This window comes from Eretmochelys imbricata, chromosome 27, assembly GCF_965152235.1.
Source record: "Eretmochelys imbricata isolate rEreImb1 chromosome 27, rEreImb1.hap1, whole genome shotgun sequence".
NCBI lineage: Eukaryota > Metazoa > Chordata > Testudines > Cheloniidae > Eretmochelys > Eretmochelys imbricata.
Window position 1 is genome coordinate 12278573 of NC_135598.1, and position 25217 is coordinate 12303789.

Here is a 25217-nt window from a genome sequence, read left to right on the forward strand (position 1 = left end):
GCACATATTAAATATTTTCAATTTTTAAAGCTATGTACCATAAATATAAAAACTTTTTGTAAATAGGATACATATCTGTGTATTTTAATAAAAAACAGTGATCTTAGAATGTCTACATGCATTAAATGTCCTTCAACTTTGCAGAGTTCCAGAGACATGTAATTTTTTTTTAACTGTCCAGTTATTATATTTAGCACAAAGGTACATTCTGAAGTTACTTCTGCTTTATGGCTGAAAGGCATGTGCTGTAAAAAACTAATTTTTGCCTTCCTTAAAAAACTAGGACTCTTTCCAGAGACTGTCTCCTTCTGTGCTGAAACTTAATGCACAATCCATGCAAGATATCTAGTTCTGAAGCTAAGAATGTGAGAGTGAATTATAGATACCCAGGTGTAAGCTGAACTGGAGAAACCTGGCCATGCCTTTGTCATTATATTGGTTTTGTGTTAATGGATTCCAAAGAGAAAAACAAACTTAAAAGAGCAAAATATTTTCTGTTCTGAACTAAGATAACATTCTTTAATTTGTGGACATACATCAAATATTAACACCGTGTCATTTTTATTTTGTATCCAAATATACACAGTGGGAGAAGAAAGCAGTGTGTATTCCTGCCCATAACAGCCAAACCATGGAATGCCACAGATAGGCTCCTCAGCACATCCTGACATACAGGCTTAGGCAAGTTTATTGCACAGACTGTGCTGTAGTTTCTTAAAGATGCCTTAGTATGTCTTCATAGGTTTAAGTAATTCTTCTGCTTTGTATTTCACTAGCATCTCCAGTCAGCCTCCTGCTGCTTCTGCAAAGGTTATACCTCCAGATTTAACTGGTTATTATATTTTCTATTTTTGACAATGTGCTCAGTAGCTGCTACAACTTCGCAAGCAGCTGCTGGAGAGTGAATTTAAAAAGGTAGGTGGACACTATTTTGTATTCGTGAGAAAATAAAGGGTGGAAAAGGCCACCTATCTAAAAGCCTGAGATTCTGAGTATTTAGGCAGAGGTACTTCTCATGGTCAGATACAGAATTTCCTTATGGAAGTTAGCTTGTGCATTCACAAGGTGGAACAAATTCAAAAAGCTGCTGTCTTCTTCATCACGATCTCCTAAGCACCAGAACGGAAACATTAAAAATAGTGAATGAAAACAAAGGGCTCATTTGTAGGGAGAAGATCTCAGAAACTACTTAGTCAGTATCTTAGTAGAGGCCAATTATGACCCAGGTACCTCTTGATGCCAACTGGCAGGGAGCAGGGGATGGATAGAGTTTAACAGGGATCCCCTGTGTCAGATGCGCACAATAATTCACCAAAGCATGGCATGTAAGGTCACTACTGAAAGCTAATAGCCCACTGGTCATCATCATCGTTGTGAAATGCATACATACATTGACAATATTTGAGAAGTTATGTATCTATACTGAAAATTATGTTCTTAAAGCCGTGGAGTTAAAGGCAGGTCACCAGGAGGTGACATGCCTCAGACAGGTTGTTTTCAGGTAGGTGGTAGCAGATGTTTATTTGTGTCTGGTCATTGTGTCTCTCTCAGTGTAAGTCTGTTTGCATACTGAGCCACTGGCTAATCAAGATTGCAAAATTGACAAGAGATCAGAAAATCTGTAAGAAAGGAGTATACAGGAAAAAACAACTATCAGGGGGCATCCCATTTATGAATGAAGACAAAGGAAGGGACTTGTCTATCTGGGGAGTCAAAACAACACACTTGATCCTTTACCTCGGGGGCAAGCTGGCAATGTGTCTTGTTTTATGAAAAAGGGATCACAGCCTGCCTGGCTAGAAAGCATTGAAGAGCCATACTTTATCAACCATGAGAGTATTTTGTTAAACAAGTCTATGTTCTAAAATTCGTGTCATCATTATATATGTAACCATTTGTGTCCAATACTTCTACTTGCTATCATTTGAATCTCTTTTCTTTGTTAAATAAACTTCTGCTTGTTTTCACTATGAACATATTTAAGTGCTGTGTGTCAAATGGAGCAGTGATCTGAGGTGAAATGGATAAGTTGGAGTGTGCTGCTTCTTTGGGCGCAGTGAATGTATGAATACTGAGCGTCTGGTGAAACAGGGTCTCGACGCTCCAAGAAGATGATCGGAGGGCTCAGGGGTTGGGGCATGCCTATTGCCGACCTGTAGAGGGGCACCAGAGCCTGCTTAGGCTGAGAGGCGAGTACTTAGTTGTGCTGCCCGTGGCTGGTGGAGTCAAGCAGCTGACCCATGGTAGGCACAGACAAGATGTCCTTAAGCTAAGAGCTGGTGGTAGCCAGATGCCTCACAGCTCTGGGTACCCCTGGGAAGCACGACACCAAGTTAGCAACTTCCATTTAGATTTATTAGACATCAGATATGGCTGATGCGGGCACAGCTGTGAAAGAACATTGCAGACTCTCATAACCAGCTTGTCCAGGGTTGAACAAGAACAATCTTGCTTTAAGATAGAAATCTGTCCTAAATGAGCAACCCATTCATCTTTATTGCTTGCAGTTATAAAGAGTCTTGAGTTTATATCAGGGGTGACAAAGTTTGGCTACGGAGGAAATGCAGCCCAAGGAGTTTAATAATATGGCCTGCAGCCTCTCTGATTTTGAATGGAAGGACAGACCAAAAGGATGGTCCCAAGATGCAATGCTCCAGGTCCCAAGATGCAATGCTCCAGCTTGTTCCAGGTAGTTTTCTACTGGGATTAAGAAGGAACACTGCACACGGGGAGTACTAGAGTCTGAGTCCTTGTTGCCCTATGCTTTGTGTCATCCTTCCAGTGATTCTCAACTAGGGATCCGGGACCTGTGAGCAGGTTTCAGGGGGTCCACCAAACAGGACCAGTGGTAGACTCACTGGGGCCTAGGGCAGAAAGCTTAAGCCCTGCTGTGCAGGGCTGAAGTCTGGTGCTTTGAGCCCCGCTACGCAGAGCTGAAGCAGAAGCCTGAGGAACTTAGTTTTGTGGAGTGCCCTGTGGCATAGGGCCTTGGGCAATTGCCTTGCTTGCTAGCCGTCAACGCCAGCCCTGGCTTTTATATACAGAAAACAGTTGTTGTGGCACAGGTACACAGTGGAGTTTTTATTGCTTGTTGTGGGGGCCTCAAAAAGAAAAAGGTTGAGAATGTCTGCTTTACACCCATGTGGAGTGAGTGCAGAGCTGAGTGTAAAATGCTAATATGTCAGAACAGTGCAAAATGAGTGTAAAATACTACCATCCCTGGATGAGGGGCAGAGCAACTGAGAATCAGGATCATAGTGTCATCAAACCTGTATCTTGCAGAAGGAAAGGGTATCTGCAATTAGTCATAATTTATGCAAATTAGGTGTTTCTCATCATCTGACAAGATAAAAGTGTGTGCATCCTTTGGGCAAAGTTTGTGCACCTCTGATTTAAACGTATCAAATAAGGGAGATAAAACTTTTGTCATTTATGTGTTTAAAAAAAATGAAATCAGTTTCATCATCTAAACCTAGGGTGACTATATAGCAAGTGTGAAAAATCGGGAAATGGGGTTGGAGGTAATAGGAGGCTATATAAGAAAAAGCCCCAAATATCGGGACTGTCCATATAAAATCAGGACATCTAAACCACTAGGAGTCTCTTAGTGTAAGTATATAGATCTCACTCCCACCCGCTGGATGTAGTTACATATTTGGAGCACCTATGGTTGAATATATTATCACTGAACACTTGCATATTTATTTCTTCCTATAAAAAGTCTCTCTCCTAATGGTATACCACTAAGTGGCCTAGCATAATCTTAACACACACACACCTTAACAAAACCAGCTGAAAATAACCCAATCCACATGACAAAACAATCAGTCAACAGGGCATTATAATTATAAAAAGAATATCCCATCTTTTCCAATGAACCCCATTTCAGGGTAGCTCTGGCTGGCTAAAAAGGGGGCCTGGCTGGGGTTGTGATGATACAGGAGTTCCCATCCCCTGTTCTTGTGGAATCTTGGCTAGTGGGCATGTCCCATTGAAAGGGCTCACCTGTTGCAGACAGGCATAGATACTCACCAGACATTACTGACTGTAGCATGTCCATGATCATGTGAGCAAATGCATTCTCCACACTCTGCAGGAAGTTATTCCTTTCACCTGGAGTGCTGAAAACCTTGCAGACTTTCTGCATCATTTTTACTGCCCAATCCATGCAGTACAGGTCCTTCTCACAGACCTAGAACATACAAGAAATATTATAATACGTGTCCATGATAGTGCCAAGGTTAAAAAAAAAGCTGAAATATTAAAATTCATAAGTAGACAATTAAGGCACTATCCCATAATACAGTCAATTTCAGTCCTACTCTGGAATCTATTCCAAGGCCTATGTGAGAAGGTGCTGTTGCAGAGCTGTTCTGTCAGTGCTATGAAGGTAGGAGAACTCCATTCCCATATTATGCTGGAATAATTTTTTCCTAGGAACAGAGCTGCTACCTTCAAGCAGTGTATGGGGGGGGGGGGGGGAGTCCCTTAGGGCAAAAGAGAACCAGGCCCATTGATTTCAATGTAGTTACTCTTGCTTTACACTAGTGCAGGGGTTCTCAAACTTCATTGCACTATCACCCACTTCTGACAACAAAAATTATGATGGGGGACCAAAGCCTGAACCTACCCAAGCCCCACCACCCCGGGTGGGAGGGAGCAAAGCCAAAGCTCAAGGGCTTCAGCCCCAGGGCATGGGGCCTGTAATCTGAGCCCTGCCACCCAGAATTTGGGCTTTGGCCCCAGCTAGTCTAAGCCAGCCCTGGCGACCCCATTAAAAGAGGGTCGCGATCCACTTTGGGGTCCCGATCCACAGTTTGAGAACTGTTGCACTAGTGTAAGTGGAAGGAGAATCAGGCCCCAGGGCTGGAAAAGCAGAGTTGCAGACTTAGTGGCAAAATGGCAGGAAACATTCTATTCAGTGCTACTCACCAAAGCCAGAAAGACCACTATCTTGGCCAGCTCAACAGCCCGCCCATTCACAGCTTTACTAGCCATGAAGGTGAAGCAGATGTTGTTCCCACTCAGGATGAGGAGGCGAGCATTATTCTCCATGAGCCACTCCCGGGGAACCACTTTTATAGTAAAATACAAAGGATTTTCATTACCTATGATTCAACAGACTGAATAAAATTTAGTTAAATATAAGGTTATAAAATGTAGGTTACAATTAAACTAAAATAAAATGATCTGAACAAAATTCTGGAAGTATTTGAATTTATGAATCACTGCATTTGACAGGTTTCAGAGTAGCAGCTGTGTTAGTCTGTATCCGCAAAAAGAACAGGAGTACTAAGGTGCCACAAATACTCCTGTTCTTTTTGCATTTGACAGCCATCCAAAATGTCTGAGAGGAAAGCCCATTCAAACACACCTGCAGCACAGTTGGGAGCTGTGGAGTTACTATGGTGCCAATAGGGATTGTTTGTATTAAGGCTGATGATAATAGAATGTATAATACAATCTCTCCAAACTCAAACCAAACTTAAAATATACCACCAGCAAATTATGGATTCTTTGGAATGGATTCCTTTCCAGAGACCAGCGTCCTTCCCAGTAAAAGCCACCATACTTGGTATTTAAAGAGACTTAATTTTTTTTAAAAAAAACGCCAAATTTGTCCTCACCTGTATTTCTAATAAAGGCTTAGACTATTAAAAATGAAACTACAGAGGATACCAGTTATTAGCAACTTATTGGTTCAGGGCATAAAGCTTCCATTATCCAAAAGCTCCCAATAATAAGCAGATGGCCGTTGCCTGAGACAATAGCATGGGGCAGCCACAGGGCCGAGAACCTGCTGCCCACACAGGAGGTAATGGGCTGTGGTGCCAGCATCATTGCCCAATGGGAAGCCCCAATCAGAGTCCCTACAGCCAACAATTTCCATGGGAGAGAGGGCACTCGAGGTCTGTGGGGCTGAACAGTACCTCTCTCTGCACCTTCCAGGTCGTGTCCTGTCCTGGCGTTGGTGGCCCAGGCTCAGCACATCCCAGTGCTTTCCTTCCCTGGCTACAGCCCTGAAAGCCTGCAGCTGGAGCTTTCCACAGGGAGCACTGGGGGCCCGTGGGACTGCATGGTACCTCTCCCTGAGCTCTCCAGGCTGCAGACTCAGAGCCAGCAAGTTCATTACAAGTGGAACCTCTTTTCCAAAAAGTTGTCAATAAATGGCACACCAAGCAGGTAATATCCAACTACCATTAACATTAAAGTAAGTGGGATGGGATCAGTTCTGGGGATAACAAAAGTTGTCTTTATCAGGATTATTAATAACCACCATGCATTAGATTTGAAAAAAATCTAATTGTACTTTTTCCTATTTATCTTTTTTGTTTATTTTTGTATTTGACAGCTTGGATAATGGAAATACATTAGACAGTTTTCCTCATTCCTACTTAACGTCACTTTCTGGTTCTCAACCCCAAGAATAAGAATGCGCAGGGTACAAACAGTATAGGAAAAATGGTTAAAAAGTCAAACAAAAATGGATTTTTCTTAACATTTTACAAATATCATGAAAACATATCTATTAATATTAAGTTTTGTAAAACTTTGTTTAGGTCCAAAATTTAGGTTTTGTTCAGAACTGTGTGACAGCGTCCCTTGAACAGGATAACAGAACACTAATTTTTGAAGTTTTTCATATATTATTACTTAAAACGTTTAACTTTTGGGAAAAAAAGGCTTTGGTTTACAAGCAGTGTTGGTCTCTTCCATCTCTGACTACTGCATAGCCTCCAGTTTTATTGGCTTTCCATTATAGTACAGCTACTGAAAGGGATTAGGGGGTACTCAGATTCCCAATGTGCTTCAGTTTTTTTTTTACTATCTGACACATATCTCTTTAGTCTTGGAGGACACGATCATATAATCCTAGGAGTCTATGATAAAGGCAAAAATATACCTGACAATTCATCCACAAGACTGATAACATCATCGGCTGTCCACTCTTTAGCTTCTGTGTCATACAGTAGTTTAATAGCATCAGCTAGACCCTTTAAACTGGTCTCATCTGTTGATCCTTCTGTCATTTTCTGCCAAACCACATGTCCTGGGTAACATTAATCACAATCACTCCTAAGTGACAATGTAGTTTGCTAAACAAGGAAGACCTATACTGGGGCTTCAAAGCATGGCTTGGAAAAAGAAAAGGTGATTCAGGCAAAAGCATAAGTCCCTATTTGTACAAGTGCTTTTTATTTCATCTCACTTGTGGCAGAAGAGACAGTGTAGACTGCAACGTGAATCAGAATCACTGGGTGCTTTAAGGAAACGCAGAATAAATATTTAAGTGAGAAAAAGAAGATGTGATTTCAGAGGGCAATACACATGCTTGTGGTTTAGTGCTAAGGCTACCTTCACACCACAAGTGTAGGCAAATAGAGAGGGAAAACACTCTGTAATGTCTTCATTTGAACTGTAATATAAACAATAACTTTAAAAAGCTCCATGTTAAACAGGTAAGGGGTCAATTGTTCTAAACGTTATACTTCATTATTTATAAAGGGCCTGGTTTCCAGAGATGGTGCTGCTCCCTTTGATTTCAGTAGGATTTGTGAGAGCTCAGAACTTGTGAAAAATCAAACCTGTAGGTAACATCACAGGAGTGCATGGCCATACACTGGTAAGTAAAGTCAGAGTACCATAAGGTAGCTACAGCTGGAGCAAAACAAAGAAGTATTGGGAAATGGCTAAGATGTTCTGTGTGACATCACTGAGGTTAATTGGCTGGATTCCCCTCTCACACTGGTGTAAATTAGGAGTAATCAGCACCATTGTTAAGCATTCTCAGTAGTGCCTCCAAGTAATTACCTGGAAGCTTATGTTCTGCCAAAATTAATATGAACTGGGTGTGGTCAAATCTTGAAAAAGAGTAAGTTTATTAGGAATGAGGAGTCTGCATAGAGGTAAAAGTTCCCTTCTAAAGTGAATGCAATAAACACAGGTGCTTTTCCCCCTGCGTGAAATCTTCCTGGCCTGTGGGAAGGCCCATAACAAAGTGTACCACTGCATTTCTGCCATACATGGAGCTAGATAGCAGAGAAACTACACAGCACACCCCACAGTTCTCTGCACACTACTGAAAAGTTCCATGGCCACTCTCTCCATAGGAACACAGAAGAGCTGTTGTGGGGTGGGCCAGAGGAAAGAATAATGGGTTCACAACTTGTGTGTATGCTTTGGCCCAAAAGCTCACAACGATGGGCAAAGAGTTTGTCGCTCCTACTGTGACTTATGGTCTATAGTAGTGTCGACACAGACATCCCAAATATATAGCCCTACCTCTTGACTGAGGGGGAATCCATCCCGTACAACACTTACATTGGTCCCCTGAACGCCCATTTATTTACACAGGTTGTGAGACAGCATGTTTTCTAAAGGAGAAATTCTGGTCTAGCATGTTAAATTTACTCACCATTTAGAGAGGAGACTGGCCCAAAAATGATGTACAACAGCCGGGCTTGATTAACCATTGGCCATGGTTTTAAGATACGAGTGAGCCAAAATGCAGAATCACTTCGATGAATCCAATGATTTAGCAGGACACTGCGACAGAATAACCTTATTCGTAATTCCAGCTTTCGGGCACTTCCTAGGACAAGAGAATTTGTATATTATAAATCCATCAGGCATTGCACTTTGGTGATTTCAACAAGTTTATAAAGATGGGGAGAGAGAAGGAGAAAGGTTTTTAGGCTATAGGGGCACATAGGGCTAGATTTTTAAAGGTGTTTAGGCTCTTACAGATGTAGATAGGTGCCTAGTGGGATTTTTAACATATCCTAGATGCATAATTCCCACTGAGTTAGTGTCAAACTGGAGTAACTGAGATCACAAGGTCCTGAAATTCTGAGCTAGAACGATCATGACTGCTCTAGTCTAGTAGACACACTGCACTGCTTCAAACCACTAATTTTACCTGCCTGCCCGATGTTTTTTCTGCCACTTCTCATGCTCTGTTTCAGGAGCACGCTGCTATTTTTGACTTTTGCTGTGGTTCTTTCTGCCTGTGATTCTATTATATGGTGCCAAAAGGAGTAAATAGAAGCAGTTTACTGCACGCTTGCTTTCTACTACTACTTATGCAGGAGGCCACGTGTGAACATTTCCAGTGAAATACTGAATACTGTGCCGGAGGATTTCTGGAGGGGCTACATTTGGTTTTAGAGCGATGCTTCAGGAGATGTATAAAATATTGGTCCTGATTTTCTACTGCAACACATCAGTTTTATGCTTGTGTGACTCCACTGATTGTACTGGTGTTGGTATAATGCAGTGGAGAATTAGGCCCACTGCATGTAAATTATACATACATTTGATAATGAAATGATAAGATCCAACAAAATCAATTGCCTCTCAAAGAGATACACTTCACCACACAGAACATGTCAAAGATAAAAGTCAATTGCTTGTTTTCATCAGAAAACAACTAAATTCAGTTAATAGTGCTGATTTCCTTCAGCTATATGCAAGCATGCTACCAGCTTGAGAGCACTCATTTTCTGGCATTTCCGCAGCTAAAGCATCATACATATGGATCAAGAAAGGATCAGGTACTGCAGGGATCATGTGGCACAAACCGTCCTTGAGTCTGGGGTGTATCTCTTCTGTAATAATCTGAATCCATTTCCGGAACTCACAGCAAAAGGATGATACAGCTGCCATGACAGCTTCTTTTATTATCATCATTTGTATTTTCCAGGACTTTTTTGTTCCAGGTATTCACCTGGTTTGCTGCTCACAACTGTCTGTACTTTGCGGGGTAGATTGCTCAGCTCACAGAGGAAGTTAAAAACACGATGGCATTCTAGCTCATCCCAGCCTGCTGTCAAGGTCTGATGACACCAAATGAAAGACAGATAAATAGAATTCAATCACAATGCTTGTTATTATAGTCATATATGTACAATCAATTTTTCTGTATTTATGGAGAGGACACATTTGCATAGTGGAGACTGGTGCATCTGAACAACTGTTTTGTATTATTTTCATCTTCATCCTTGTCTTTCAAAATGAACTTCTTGCAAAGTGCAAAATATTATTATTAAAAAAAAAACCTAGGGCCATATCTATGTGACACTGAAACCAGAAAATAATCATGTATGCAAAAAGTGTGTGTGACAGGAATTTGCTAAGTCTAAAAGGAAAAGCAAAGATGTACATAGGAGCTCCTTTGTTTTGTAAGGCCCTCAGACACGGCTTTATGCCACTCTGGGCAGTAACATAGTGGTTCAAAAAAACCCAAAAAAACCCAAAAAACAAAACAGATGACAGCAGTTTAGAAACACTGGGCTAGACACTAATCTCACAGATCAATGGACTTTCTCTAGATTTCTACAGATGTAACGGATATCAGTCGTCATTATATCATAGACATTCTCAGAGCAGCAAATCTTGACAATTCCACAAAAAAGAGGAGGAGGAAGGTTCTGCCCCTGCTGCTGCCCCTTCATGGAACTCCAGTGACATAAAGAGGGTGAAATGGCCCCTGAGGAATTCCCTCATTGCAAGGTCAGCATAAGTCTGACATAAGCAGCCCTACACACCACACACAAACCCATAGAGCCCCCATCCCCAATGGGGTCAGGAAATGAGCAGAAGGGGGGTACCTAGAGTGCAAAGCTTTCACAGCAGGCCTTTGGGGCTGTGGGAAAGCCACAATTCAGCTTCAGTTGACCTGTGGGCTGCTCTAATTTGTACCAAAGGGGTTTCTGGGTCCTCGTGTAGCTCACAATTCTGAACTGCATTTGGGGCTCTCTCTTTGGCCAAAAGGTGCAATTTGTGAACCTTGGATGTGAATAAGCAGGAGACAGTTGCTAAGAGCATAAATATCCTGGTGCAAATAATTATCTATAATAGTTAGCCATGGCAGGGAATAAAACAGACAGCCACACATTTCTGAATATCTTGGTTATTACTAAGCTACTTCAATATGGTATATTTTCAGAGAGTGTCTGAACATGTAAGTTCTTCTAAAACACAATTTAGCTTCATTTAAAATGTTCAGAAAATACTTGTGCTTCAACAAAGAATACAAGCTTTTTTCAGGTGATTAGACAAAGCAGCTCTCAACTACAGCAACCCATAATGGTGATCCTATCCATCTGATAATGAAATACTTTAACACTAATTGGGGAAGGAAGTCCTATCCTCAGTCCCTTACAGCATGTTTGCAATCTTAGTAGTCATTATAGTAAATACAGTGTTGATTGCTGAACTAACAGATTTGTCATTGCTTTCTTTGCATCCCAAATGCTAGAACAAGTCCTCCATTTAATTACAGACCTTGGGCCAGTTGCCTTTAAATCAGAGAATCCCTGTTTAGGGTGTTGTGAATTCAATGTTTGAAGTAATGTAGTGAAATGGCCCCCTATGTAATCTTCTTTGGTAATAAACTGCTAATTTAAATTAAAATCCAGACAGGCTAATAATAAGATCCAGACTGATAAATTTTTTAGAGTTAAGTTAACTATTTTAAGAGCCAGAAAGAACTGTGGTACTGAATAAATGCATTGTTTAGGACCTGAAAGCCATGTTAAACTTCGAAATGTCTTGCAAAGCAGTTTCAGCTCACTGCTTCTCAAAGTATAACTAAGTTGGATGATGATTATGTTTCTTGGCACTCTTTTTAAAAGACTGAGTATTTCAGCATTGATAGATTTTTAAAAAGGCAAACTTCGGTTTCTTTTAGATTAATGATACCTGCCTTCTTCTCTGAAAAATACACTATACCTGTAAAAACACTCCATAGCATTGTAATCCCAAGCAATGCAACGGGCTTGGGCAACCACTGAGTTTAAAACAGGAAACCTGCAAAGACAAAACATTGTTGCCTCATTTAATCAATGTAGCCTAATTGGCAATAAACTCACTTCTGTGCTTGAAGCTTTCCCACGCGGCTAATCTACCACAATACTGACCCAGGGGGCTTTCTCTACACTATTTTCACTCAACCCCTTGCATCTCTGCTGAGACACCCAACAAAGTTGCCAATTAGGGATGTTTTTTATGATGTGGCCATTGGTCCTCTGGGAACTTTCACTCAGACCACCTTAGAGTCTTCAGACAGATGTGATATTTTATTAATGTCTGTTGCTATGCATAATAATTTCCTCCTCCAGAAACTAATATAGTTTGGTAACAATGTTTTGAATTAATTATGGTTAAAATTTACCCTGTGCAGAGGACCTGTCCGAGGCATTATGCACTACTTTTCCCTCTAAGCAGAATTTAAGTGGAATATAGACCTTCTATCGGATCTCTTCACGGGGCTGAATTTCAACCTATGCTCATTCTATTACAAAGTGGCAAATATTATTTGCACTGGGTGACCTGTTTTAAAAATTAAACATAAAAATCATACTTATATAGAAGATTATACTCACTAAGAGTGGGGTTTTAAAATCATGAGAAGGAATTAGGCACCTAACTCACTGACTTTCAACAGGAGTTGGGCAACTAACTCCTTTAGATATTTTTGAAAATCCTACACCTAAGCCGTATTTTTCAAACGGTGGGTGCCTAAAGTTAAACGTAGTTCTGAACACCCACAGCTCACATGGACTACAGTCTAAAGCTTTAGGGGGATCAGCATCTCTGAAAAAATCAGATCACTTATTTAAATGCCTAAATATGGACTTAGGGACCTAATTTCAGGTACTAAAGATTTGAAATATCAGCCTAAATAGCCAAGGAATATTTTTAACCAACAAGGGACTGATTCCAAGTTAGTAAATTCATGATATTACACTGATGAGCATTACCGATGTGTCAATAAATAAATGAATTAATTTAAATCATTACATTAACATTGTTTTATTGAAACATTAATATAGGTGCAAGTGATAGTTCAAAACAAGATTCTAGAAATATTCAGTACAGAGCAATGATTATGAGCTTACTTCTGAGAGTATCTTGTGTATGTACTTTAGCCTGTCTTTTGTGGGCAGCAGTAGTGTGCACCTTTTAAGCAACAAACCTGTGAATAGAAACACATACATACATAATCATTCAAATGATGAAAATAATTGGACTAGTTGAAGCATACACTGCACAAGCAATACAATACCATACTATTTCTGCAAGAAAAGAAGGTGGTACATTACAGTGAGCTGCAGGGGTGCTGGAACAACTTTTATAGTGGGCGGGGGGGGGGGGGGGGGTGTGGTTCTGAGAGCCTTTGAGCCAAAAACTATAAGCCCTGTATATAATAGAAACCACTTCAAGCCAGGAGGTGCTACAGAACCCCCCACACCCTTAGTTCCAGCACCTATGGTGAGCTGTGCATTGTAAAAGGGTATGCTAGCCTCTGTAGTAGAAATGCCTTTTATGTCAGAAAGCCTTATGGGGAGTGTGAAAGGCTCTCATGACATAATTTGTTTACTAAGTTGTTTTAAATTCCATGTGAGTCACAGCTGGAGCCCTGAAAAATTATTATATTGGTTTTTGAATTACAGCTGTTAAAAATATTTCAGTTAAGAGATGCACAATAAGTTACATTTGAAGATGCACTGGTTTTCTATTTACATCATCGAAAGTTGAGCATCCAAAATCTTTTAAGCCAACCACATTGTCAAAAGGAAAAGCTATTCTGAACTGTGTTAATATAAAACATAGTTAGGTGGTAGAATTTTTTTTTTCCCCTACATGAGATTCAAAGCTAGAAGAGCTTAGGATACAAAGGGCTAGAATACATTATAGTGCAGAACAGCTGGTTGTTAAGCAACAATTTTTCTAAGCCAATGGAAAGCAAATGGGTTAAAAATCTTTCTCCTCAAAAACATCTGGTAGACCAACACATATATCTTGTTTGTTAATAATGCAAGAAATCTACAGGAGGGTACGCAAATGTTTTCTCTGATGTCAAAAAGTGTTTTATACACTTCCTGTGATTTTGAATGGACTATTATCCCAATCTGGAAGTATGTTGTTAACATTCTTAAATGGCAGACATAATTTTCTTTATCAGTCTGGTATCAGATCCAAAACTCCAAAGAATCAACTATCCATTGACTTCAATACGTTTGTGATCAGACCCCTAAAAAGTAGATGAATGTCTGACACAATATATCTGCAAACACGAGTACAGTTGTCAACCTGGGGATAACTTTTTTATTACCAGTGCAAAGGTTTGGGCCTGCTTTCATATGGTGAAATTCACACCTGTGCACAGGGGCAGCACAAAAATCATGTATTACTCAAGTCCAATTCAAGCCTGGAGGGTGAAAAATCCTGGTCCCATTGAAGCCAATGGGAGTTTTTGCCACGGACTTTAACATAGCCAGGATTTCACTTTGTGGGTTTAAATGAGATTAATGCAGTGTATAAGCCTTGTGCTGGCGCTCTACACAGAAGCGAATTTTATCCTTAAAGCCCAGTCTTGCTCCTATTGAAATATATGTGAATTTTGCCATTGACTTTAATGGGAGCAGGATTGAGCCCTTACATTTAGTAGATGATAAAATATGAAAATCAGTGCAAATATCTAAGTATGTCGTGTTTTAACGACTGTGCTTATTATAATGATGAGTTCATACAGTAGTAGTTAAACAACAGTTGCCTTTTCTAATACGTTTGTTATTACAATGTACAAAACTGCTGACTATTTTTTGGCAAAATATTTAATCAGGTTTTATTTTAAAACTAAAACAAATAAACACTGAAGTTATCAATAAGATATTGTAAACAATCCATGTACATTTGAAGGGACTTCATGTTTGGCCTAATTAACTTTGACATTGTTGCTTTAACTTGGGAATCTCTTGATTTAAAGTTAGCTCCTGAATATAACCTTGACATAATTTTGTTTTGCTGTCCGGATCAATTCAATTATGAGACCTTATCAGTTAAGGAGGCTTATATCAATATTGTTCAAATTGCAATTTCATTTGTTTCTCTTTCTAGAGAAAGGATTACAGTGAATGGGGGGTGGGAGAGAAATGATACAGTCCAAGTGGCATAAGAGAAGAAAGACTGCATTGCTTTTGACTGAAGGGGAAGGAGATTAAGGGGAATTTGGCTGCCAAGATTCAGTAGTAAGTTAGTGCAAAAGTTAAAAAGAAAATAATGATTTTTAATATGCAGTGCTACTCACTAGTCACAGTATTTTGGCCTATATTTATTTTTTGCGGTGCCCGGATATAGTTGCGCAGGTGAAAGAAAGAGTACAGCCTGAGCAGCAACAGCAGGATTCTCGCATTGTATCTCAGCCCTGACCTAAGGGTGAAGGGAAAGTTTACTCATCATGCCCACTTCAGTCTTTGAGCTCTGATATAAGGCTGCCAAGGAGAATGTTAATCAGTGGCAGTTGTCATGGTGCTTTTTGTGATAAGTTTATTTCCCATCTAGGAACTGGAATTAGATTACCAATTCACTTCCCATAGACTGTCCGGCCTTTGATGGTAATGATTCTTGATCATTCCAGAATTAGGTGGGATTTGAGCATTGTTATAGAGGGGAAATTCTCTCTTTGTATTTCATCATCATTCCCATGAGATACACACTCACCTTGCCCTTTTATATTCTTTAAAAATTAAATAAGGAAGAAGCAAAACATATGCTATTTTTGTCTATACTTATATATGTATTATTATTAATAAAATTATATTAAGAAATGTTGAAAGAATTCTTTTCATGATGAAATACACCCAATACGTAAAGCTTAATTGAGACTTAAGTGTGTATGTGCCTTGTTGTTGGTCCTTTGCACAGGGATGAATTTCAGCCTCAACGAGGGTCACAAACACCTATATACTTCAGAAAACATTTTCACCATTTTAAACTGCTATGAATCACTAAATATCACAGTAGAAGACCTTTATTCTATTTTAGTTCTCTAATTGTTACCATTCTTATTATAAAAGGTCACCTAGAGATCTGTAGTGTTCTAATACACAGGATCCTTCTCTCATGCCAGATATCTCAAGGTTATGAAAATCTTGCAGTAAAAGCCTTCTGTTTCCTGATGAGGTTGAGATGTAATTAATAAGGCGGTTGCTGATGGCTTTCGACACCATGCTTAGCATGCTGATATCCTTCACTGAAAAAGCAAAACCCAGTATACCTGTAAACTTTTATTGCAAAAACACTACTGCTTAGTAGTCAATAACTTTACTGACAGATTTCAGAGTAACAGCCGTGTTAGTCTGTATTCGCAAAAAGAAAAAGGAGTACTTGTGGCACCTTAGAGACTAACCAATTTATTTGAGCATAAGCTTTCGTGAGCTACAGCTCACTTCATCGGACACGAAAGCTTATGCTCAAATAAATTGGTTAGTCTCTAAGGTGCCACAAGTACTCCTTTTCTTTTTGCGAATAACTTTACTATACATCTCAGAACATGCAGGCCAAGAGACTTCAGAAACAAGTAAAAGACAAATGTCATTACTGTAGATTCCTTTATCAACAAATTATGGTTAGTCAGGATTTTGCATATATCTGTTAAATTGTGATCTTTATATATGGTGGGCAGAAGAACACTTCAAAGGGCTCCCTGAGTACTATCATTCCTTATTTTTTTTTTTTTTTTTTTTTTTTTTGGTGATGTGGCTCTTCAGGAACCCAAACTGAAAATGAACAAACCTAGTGAAAATCCCTTCAATTTGTAGTAAGGTGAAACATTATTGAGCAAGGCCCATATGCCTCAAACTTGGCATTTTACTAAATGGGATTTTTGCATGTGATCATTTTCATTTATGGACAGTGACATCATTTCTCTCAGTTCCTCACCTGAGAGATATTTCAAGACCATTTGAAAGATCTCCAATGGCAGTGCTTGGAAATTCCCGAGAGTTGATAGTGACTCGGAATCTGTGTCCACAGTGTTGCAGAATGGTTTGGAGCGACGGCTACTGCGCCTGTATTTCTGGTTGGGAATCAAGGTGAAGCTGGTACTTACAGTGGATGTCATACTTCTACTAGTCCCATAAATTTTTCCTGCAGAGAAAATGCAGAAGGCATATAGGGAAGGAAATTAAACCCATGAGGGAGATAAAATGAAATAACTCATGAGTGATACAGTAATGGAATATGAAAGTCTTACCACATGGGTAGGAAGGTACAATTTTACTTTAAATGAAACAAAATGACATCAATACACTCCAAAATCCATATTCATAGTTTCCTGTTCTATATTTCTTTTCTTTCCAGTATAACCACTCTTTTTTTCCATATATCACAAAAAGAGAGAATGTATACGTGTTGTGTGTGTATGGGAAGTTATTTTTGCTTTCTAATTCAGTGTCTGGGAGAAGAAAATATCCCGATTAGAGGTTATAAGTGGAGAGGGGGGTGGGGATAGGAGTGACCAGTATTGGGACGGGGAGGGCCTCAGGAGGTTTGAAAGATAATTAAGAGAAAAAATAAAAGTGTAGGAGGTATATGAAATGCCACAAAATATATTAAGGAGCTATTATAAATAAGTCAATATCCTTCTAATACTTTACCCTTCCATGTTACTTTAACCATGTAACAGAACATTAAAAATTAAGGAGGCCATTCAAAGGATTTGTATGTTTCTTGTCTATCTGAGGTGCTCTACTTGTATGTATTCTAGTACATGGCAGTAAAAATTAAGAATAAAAGTAATGTAAGTAAGTATTAAGTTATCACTTTCCCTGCAGTATTTAAACTTAGGTATGGCTTAATTCCTGATAATAACAAAGATCACAGCACAGCATGTGCAAATATTGTAATGTGGCACAGTATTGCCATCTTCAAGATTTCAGAAATCATGAGACAAGCCCCCCAAAACTCATAAGATTGGCTATAAAATTATGAGAATGTTTTTTTAAAAAATAATAAACATTGTGTTCTTATATTTGTCTTCTGGTTTCTGAGCCTTTAAGGGGGACATGCTTTACATTTTCAAGCTTTTTTCTGTAACCATGAGGGCTAATAACATCTTTTTTAAGATTAAAGCTAAGATTCTCATGCAATCTCTTGATTCCAGCAACTGGGGCTTTCAGATAATCGCCAAATGTTGCAAGACTTGGAATAAAATTGTAAGTGTTGGCAACAGTGGTAACAATTCAAGTGGTCTCCTTTCTCCCCTCAATGCAATATACCAGTTACAATCACTGGGAATTATACTCATTGATTGAAGGTTTGAAAATGTACTGATGCACCTTAGGTCAGTTGATAGGTTACATTTACTTAACCTAAGCAAAAAAACAATTTGAAAACATCAAGTAAACAAGCCACATTTCTCTAACACGTATTCACTGAACCATTTTACATAACATAATGAATTATCACACTCCCAATGGAAGACTTTTGTATATTGAATGAACTCAAAAAATTATGGACCATTTAATTAAAGCATTACAAACATGTTTGGATGAATAGTATTTTCTCCTCTGTGCCCAGGACAGTGTTTCAATTCATTTTTCAATTGTTCATGAAAGGGAATTACACTTTATAACAGGCATCTTTAAATTAGTTATGAAATAATTCATGCTAGCTGAAGAAACCCATAGTTTAACTTTTCACATGGCTTGTGAGCAAATTTAATGACTTTTAAAATTACAGTGTTATATGCAATTTTAGACTGCTTAAGCAACAAGGGAGAGAAAATTAATTTGATACTTGTAAAAACAACAAAAATATTCATTTAAATAACATCATAGATGTATGTAATGACACCTTTGAAAGGCATAGAAATCCACATTTAAAGTCAGTGGGTGTTTTTTTACAGACAACTGCACGTGTGGGTCAATAGAAAGACTTACCTTGTACATAAAGACAGTTAAAGGCCTGTTTTAGTAAAAGAAAAATATAACTCTCTTCACCACTAAACTCTTTCAAGGCTGACTAAATTCAATACATTTTGCTGATTCATATCTTAGAAATAGAGTTACAATCTGAGGGTGTTTTTTGTTTATTTGTTTGAAAGCAGTCAGCAATGGTCTAACTTAATTTAAAAGAAGTTTAGAGCACTACTAAGTGCTTTTGAAAAATCTCATTCAGAGCCTGCAGAAATATTATGTACAGAAGCAGCCACTTAAACATGATGGGTGGGATTTTCAAAAGCACTCAACACTGTTCCCATTAAAGTCAATGGTAGAACTCCCATTGTTATCATTGGGGGCAGAATCAGGCCAATTTAAATAAAAACTGAGCATGTGACAGAAGTTTTACATTATGGGCCACATTTTAGAGCCCTTTACTCAAAGCTCCCTTTTGACTTTCATTTTTGACTCTCAATGTATTTCATGTTTCTCAAGGAGCTCAGCGAAAACATGACAAGATTGATTTCACTTAGCAATTTTGTGCAGCCCTCAACAACCTCTGTGTGGATCCCTCCTGTCTGGAGAACTGCTAATCAAGACTGGAAGAGGGAAATGTAAATGTTAAGCATATAAAATCAAATTCATTATAATAATTAATAACAGTGATTTTCTCTTATTTATTCTGTATATAATGATTTATTTATAGGGCAAAAACTATCAACAGTCAACATTCCTTCTATACTGTTTTCTGTCTATATACAGTCCATATATTTTCATCCAGTGAATACACCTTTTTCCTAATCGTTTAAATTTTTCTGGGGTTTGCATTATCACTTTGCTAAGTATATAATACTAACAGCTATTTACCTCAAATAGCAGCTTCAGGACTTTGTCTTTTTTCCTCCCTAGGCATTTCACAAATAAATAAATGAATCACCAAGAACATAAATAGGAATTCTCTCTCCATTTCCCTTTGCACACACTTAAAATCATGAGAACTTCTGAAGTAGGGGTGACCAAGCTTTGTGACACAGAGGACTGAAGAGGCAGGATGCCAGCAATCCATGGGCTGCACCTAATTTGCCATTAAAGAGACCTGATTCTCATTTACACTAAGGCCTCGTTACACCAGATTGGCAGTGCCTTAAAGTGGGTGAAATGCAGTATGATTTGCTCCTACTTTAAGGAAGCTTCTCACTGTTAAAGTGGTGTAAAAAGGCCTTACTGTAAATGAGAATCAGTCCCAAAGCCATCTAAATTAACATAAACATACATAATATTACCAATTAAAAAATAAATGCCCTTGATAATCCTAACATTTGCTCTTATTTGTGCCTTCCTGCTATAAGGCATTGCTTTTTTGACTTCACCCCAAAGTGTATGTGCTTTGATTCATGCTGCAGTTTCAGGGAAGGGATGCTAACATCTGCTTGTTATCACACAAGTTGTGTTTGCCCCTTCAGGTGCACTGTATGGAACCATGGGTCACGTTTGGCCTTTTGGCTGCACTGTAGGTCACCACAAGCCTGTAGGCTGCATTTCATGACTTCGTTGGCTCGGTGTGAACACTGGGCTGCGCTTCAGAACGCCTTGGGCTGCATTTGTACCTTGGGCCTCACTTAACAAACACCATGGGCTGTAGTTAACCCTCGGGCCAGATGATATGACCCTACGGGTCACATTTTGACCCCCATTCTGTGCACTCCGACTCCAAAACCTGCCACACATCAATGATAATAGATTTTTTTTAAAGTGTGATACCTCCAAATAAACCTATATCCAGTTGATACAGAACGGATCTAAACCCTGCTTCACCCCTAGGAAAATTCCTCTGAAGGTGGGGTGAGCTCAGACCCTGCTGTCTGGATTTATAAGGGCACCAACTTTCCCTAAACAAAAAAGAAATTGCATTGAATTAGCTGAAATTTCTCAAACTTCATGAAAGAGTATATATTGTATGCAGGATGTTTTTTAAAATTTACCGCATTTGGTTTGAGGGGAAGGCTTTAATAGTTTTCCTCAGGGGAAAATAACTATGTGTTTATACAGGGGTGGAGGTGGGGAATAGAAATACATAGAATTATGACAGAAATAAAAAATATTTTCATTCTAGCAATAATTGATAAGATAATTTGATAAGTGAATTAATTCATGGGAATTGGGAGGGGAGGGGCAGGAAAGTAGCAAACGTAGATTTTTGGAGGCAGGAAATTACCACAGAAATCGAACATTTTATTCCCGTGGTAATTACTTAAATGGTTTTTCAGCTGCTTTATTAGTGTTTTTTAAACTGCCTATTTTTAAATCGCCTCACGTTTCCCGCCTTTTTTTTTTTTTCCCGGCCCCTCAGCCCTAAGCCAAAGTAGAGGGCGGGGGGAGGCTAGAGGCTCGAGACAGACCCTCCCGCCAGCTCGGGCACGCCCCCTTGATGAATAATTAACAACCCATCTCCGGCCCTTCATTTCGAGCTCCAACCCAGAACCACCACCCTCCCCGGTTATTTACTGTGGAATCCTCACGCCTCACATGACATGGCCCCGCCCCTCTTATGAATAATTAATGAGGCTCCCTCTGCCCCCTCCCTCTTCCCTGTCAGATAGAACCACTCGCTGAGGGAAGGGCAGTGACCCTAGCAAAAGCGGGAGGGTGGGAGCCCCCTCATGCCTGTGGCTAGGCTAAGTTTCTGCCATATTGGTTACCACACACACGGCTACCCAGCTTTATCCTGAGCGCAGTCTGGTATGTTAACAGCTGCACGGTGGCCATGGCAGCACAGGGTGTCACCGTGTCCTGGGCACGAGCTCACCATGGCACCATGAGGCAGCATCATCTTAAGGACACCTGGTTGCCATGGGCACCAAAAGACAGCACTGTGTCACCGGTGTGGGGTTGCCGTGTCACCACAGGGGAGCACCATGTTACAGCTGCGCGGCTTTCATGGCAACACAAGATGTCACTGTGTCGCATGAGAGAGTTCGCGGTGGCGCCACGAGGCACCACCATGCCATACACGCGAGAGTGCTGTGGCTCTCACCGTGTCACAGGCACACAGTCACCAGGGCACCGTGAGGCAGCACCACATTATGGCTGCAGGGTTGATGAAGTGAGCTGTAGCTCACGAAAGCTTATGCTCAAATAAATTTGTTAGTCTCTAAGGTGCCACAAGTCCTTCTTTTGCGAATACAGACTAACACGGCTGCTACTGTGAAAGCCGTGGTACCACAGGACATCATCATCTTGCAAGCACTAGGTCACCAGGACACTATAAACTATCAGTGTGTCATAGATGCAAGGTCACCCTGTCTGCAAAATGTCCCCAGGTCACAGGCACACCGTCAACTTTTAATGAATGCAGGTTTACCACATCACAGCATTAGTATTATTGTACAAAGTTATTGCCCTGTGATGGTAGGCCACTATGTACTATGGCAAAGTTTTTGCTCTGTTAGAGAAAAACACTACACCATGCAAAGTCAGTCTGTAGTGACATAACATAATGGTCTGTGAGATAAGGTCACACTGTTGTTGTGCAAGGTTCTTGCACCATGATGTCAAGGCACAATGTTGTGATATAAGTTCATGAAGTCACAACACAAATTAATTGTGCTGCGATCCACAGACAATATTATGATGCAAAGATGTCACGACACAAAGTCACTGTGTCACAACACAAAATCTGTGTCCTGAAGCAATGTTGTGGTTTTGTTCAGCAATGGTATTGCACAACACCAACCCAGAATATTTCCAGTGGAAGTTGTGCCACAATGTGAAGTAACAAGTTGCCACACATTCTTTACACTATAAAAAAAAAAGTCACACTGTTGACACATGAGACTGAACAGTCCCAGAAAAACAAGACAAGTGGCCATTCTTAATATGAGTGGTAATTAGGTCAAAGTCATTGGGAAAATGAACCTTAAAAACAATGTTCTTTCGAGCAGCAACTTCACCTTTCAATGTAACTCACTATTAACTGGTTTCAGAGTGGTAGCCGTGTTAGTCTGTATCAGCAAAAACAACGTGATTTTCCAAGAGTGGGTCAATTGAACCCTTTGGTACAGGCTATTATACCTGGTGGTGCTCTCACAAAAGCCTCCAGGAGATGGCAGTAGAGGGCTGCAGTAGATTTACTAGATCTTTCCCAAATAGCCTTTGTAAAGTCAGGCGTTTTGGGGGGTTGTTTTTCGTTTGTTTGTTTTATTTCGTTTTTCCTCCTAGAAATTGAAACACAAAACAAAAGCTAAAAACAAACCCAAGCATAATGGCCTCTGATAGCTGCCTAGTGAAGAGAACGATCAGACTGTACAGAATGGGAATGCCATGATGATGCAACTGTGCTGTAGGAATTTTGCTGCATAGGTAAACTGTATAGTGTAAAAACAATTAGTTGTTCTTATATTTTGCCGCATACTCTGCCCATATAGTTGAGTCAGGGTTGCCAACTTGTACTTTAAAATCAAATCTTACATTTGAAAACTGAGATTGTTACAGAGCTCTCTCTGTGGAGTCTTCCAGAGACAATGTGTGAACTTCAAACCCTCTCCCTAAAAGAGGCTATAAAACTGCTGTGTCTTGATGTGGCATGGAGAGTGTTCCTTTGGGACGCAGTGGAGATTAATACAGGAAGGACCCAAATAAAGGCAAAGAATCGGAAGATTCAGGGATTTCTGCAGCTTGAGCTTTCCCACCTGCTGCGTTCAGGGACCTCATTAAGCCTTCCGCTGTCAGCTCCCTCCTGGTTAACATGCTAAACACTTGTGCTTATTAAATACCCTGTGGCTCTTTTCCCAAGAGTGAGGCTGCTAACCCTAGTGTTCTGACTAAATTTCACCTGGTGGAATTATATTGTTCCTCCCTAAATTCCACTTGCACTTTCAATTGCATATAGTATTTTTTTTCCGCTTCCTGTACTAAACTTATGTGTGTTGTTCCTTTGTATTGCTGTGTTCCACCCCAAAGATAGCGGAATTCCCATGGTGGAAGGGATAATCCCTATATATATCTTCCTTTGGCACACTGCAATCCTAGTTAATGTTTGTAAACGGCTTTGAGATAATTGGATGAAAGTTGCTAAGGAAAACAAAGTACAGTCATTATATATATTATAAGCAAAGGTGCAGTGTGAGGTCATTAAAGTAATTAAAATACTAAACATTTGCTGGTCATATGATTCTATTACAGCAACCCATGCCACCCTCTGTCATGCAAGTTACTTGACAGAAAAGTCTATATTCTACTGGAGTGTTAAATATATCATGCTGCACATCAGTGACCTTATCTTGCTCCATCTACAAGATTATTTTTATTATTTTATTTTTGTATGTGTGAGCAGAGTTAGATGACTTTGTGGTTAAAATACCAGCAAGATGTTTAATATAGTTCTCCCACTTTCCTACGACTAGTGGAGCTGTACTAGTGCTATCAACAGTAGGAAGTTTTAAGGGAAAAGTCTAGGATAGACATATGGAGTCAGATTTTCAACGATATTTAGGTGCCTAAAGATACAGATAGGAGACTATTGGGATTTTCAAAAGTACCTAGGCAGATTAGGTGCCTTGCATCCACTGGAAACATAGGGTAGTTGCAACTTTATTTAAGCATGGTTATTAAACTCAGCTGCAAGGGCAGTGGAGACAGGGCATAAATATTCAGCAACATTAAGATTGCACAGTTCTCAGAAACTAAAAATCTTTATACGTTCATATTGTTTAGGGAAAACATGCTAGAACCTTGCTACAGTAGCAGCAAATAGGTTTAAAGCAACTAGCATGGGTCTGTACCCTGTGAGAACAGGAATTAAGAGCTGTCACCCAATCGAGTAAGGAAAGTCAGCTTTCTATAATACAGGGTGATGAACTAGAGGAGCCACTAGAGGTCCCTTCTAACCCAAATTATTATAGGTTCAATGAAATTGGTGTGCAGTCTAGTTAGTCTGCATTGCATGGCTCAAATTAGCAAACGGTAGCATTTATTTTTTGCAGGGGAAGTATTTCTATGGCTGTAGATTCTACTCGTCTTCATCCCGGATTTGGCTTGTCCTTGTGAGTATTAACACTTCTTAGATTGTGACCTCTTTTGGGGACAGAGACAATATTGCCAACCCCAAGCAGTCAAAAATCATGAGTCAAACCTCCCAAAAAGTCATGTATTAAAGATCATGAGATTTTTTAAAAAGTGTTCTTTTTTTTTTGCCTTCTTTAAGGTACACTCACATCATGTTTTTAAACTTTTCGCCGCAGCTAAGAGCTCTAAATGCACTGAATAGCTAGAAAGCTACATAGTAACAGAAAGCTAGAAAGCGGAGATTCTCTTATGGTCTCTTGCCTCCAGTAGTTGGGGCTTTAAGAAAAATACCAAATATGGTGAGACTCAAAATAAAATCATGATGGGTGGCATGACTAGTATCTTCCTACATATGCACACAGCACCCAGTTCATTGTAGGCACCACCACAATGAAAATAAATAATGATAATACATGGAAGAAAGAA

General features: G+C 39.7%; 1 protein-coding gene across 1 annotated transcript; it reads right to left on the reverse strand.

Moving 5' to 3' along the window:
* Positions 1-996: 996 nt before the first annotated feature.
* FBXO47 (F-box protein 47) lies at positions 997-23438 on the reverse strand. Its single transcript, XM_077806459.1, has 11 exons — positions 23417-23438; positions 16729-16935; positions 15869-16039; positions 12903-12979; positions 11734-11811; positions 9728-9836; positions 8417-8593; positions 6905-7051; positions 4933-5075; positions 4033-4192; positions 997-1109 (listed from the first exon to the last, which is right to left on the reverse strand). The coding sequence occupies exons 1-11, from the start codon at positions 23436-23438 to the stop codon at positions 997-999; spliced, it is 1404 nt and encodes a 467-aa protein (XP_077662585.1).
* Positions 23439-25217: the final 1779 nt, after the last annotated feature.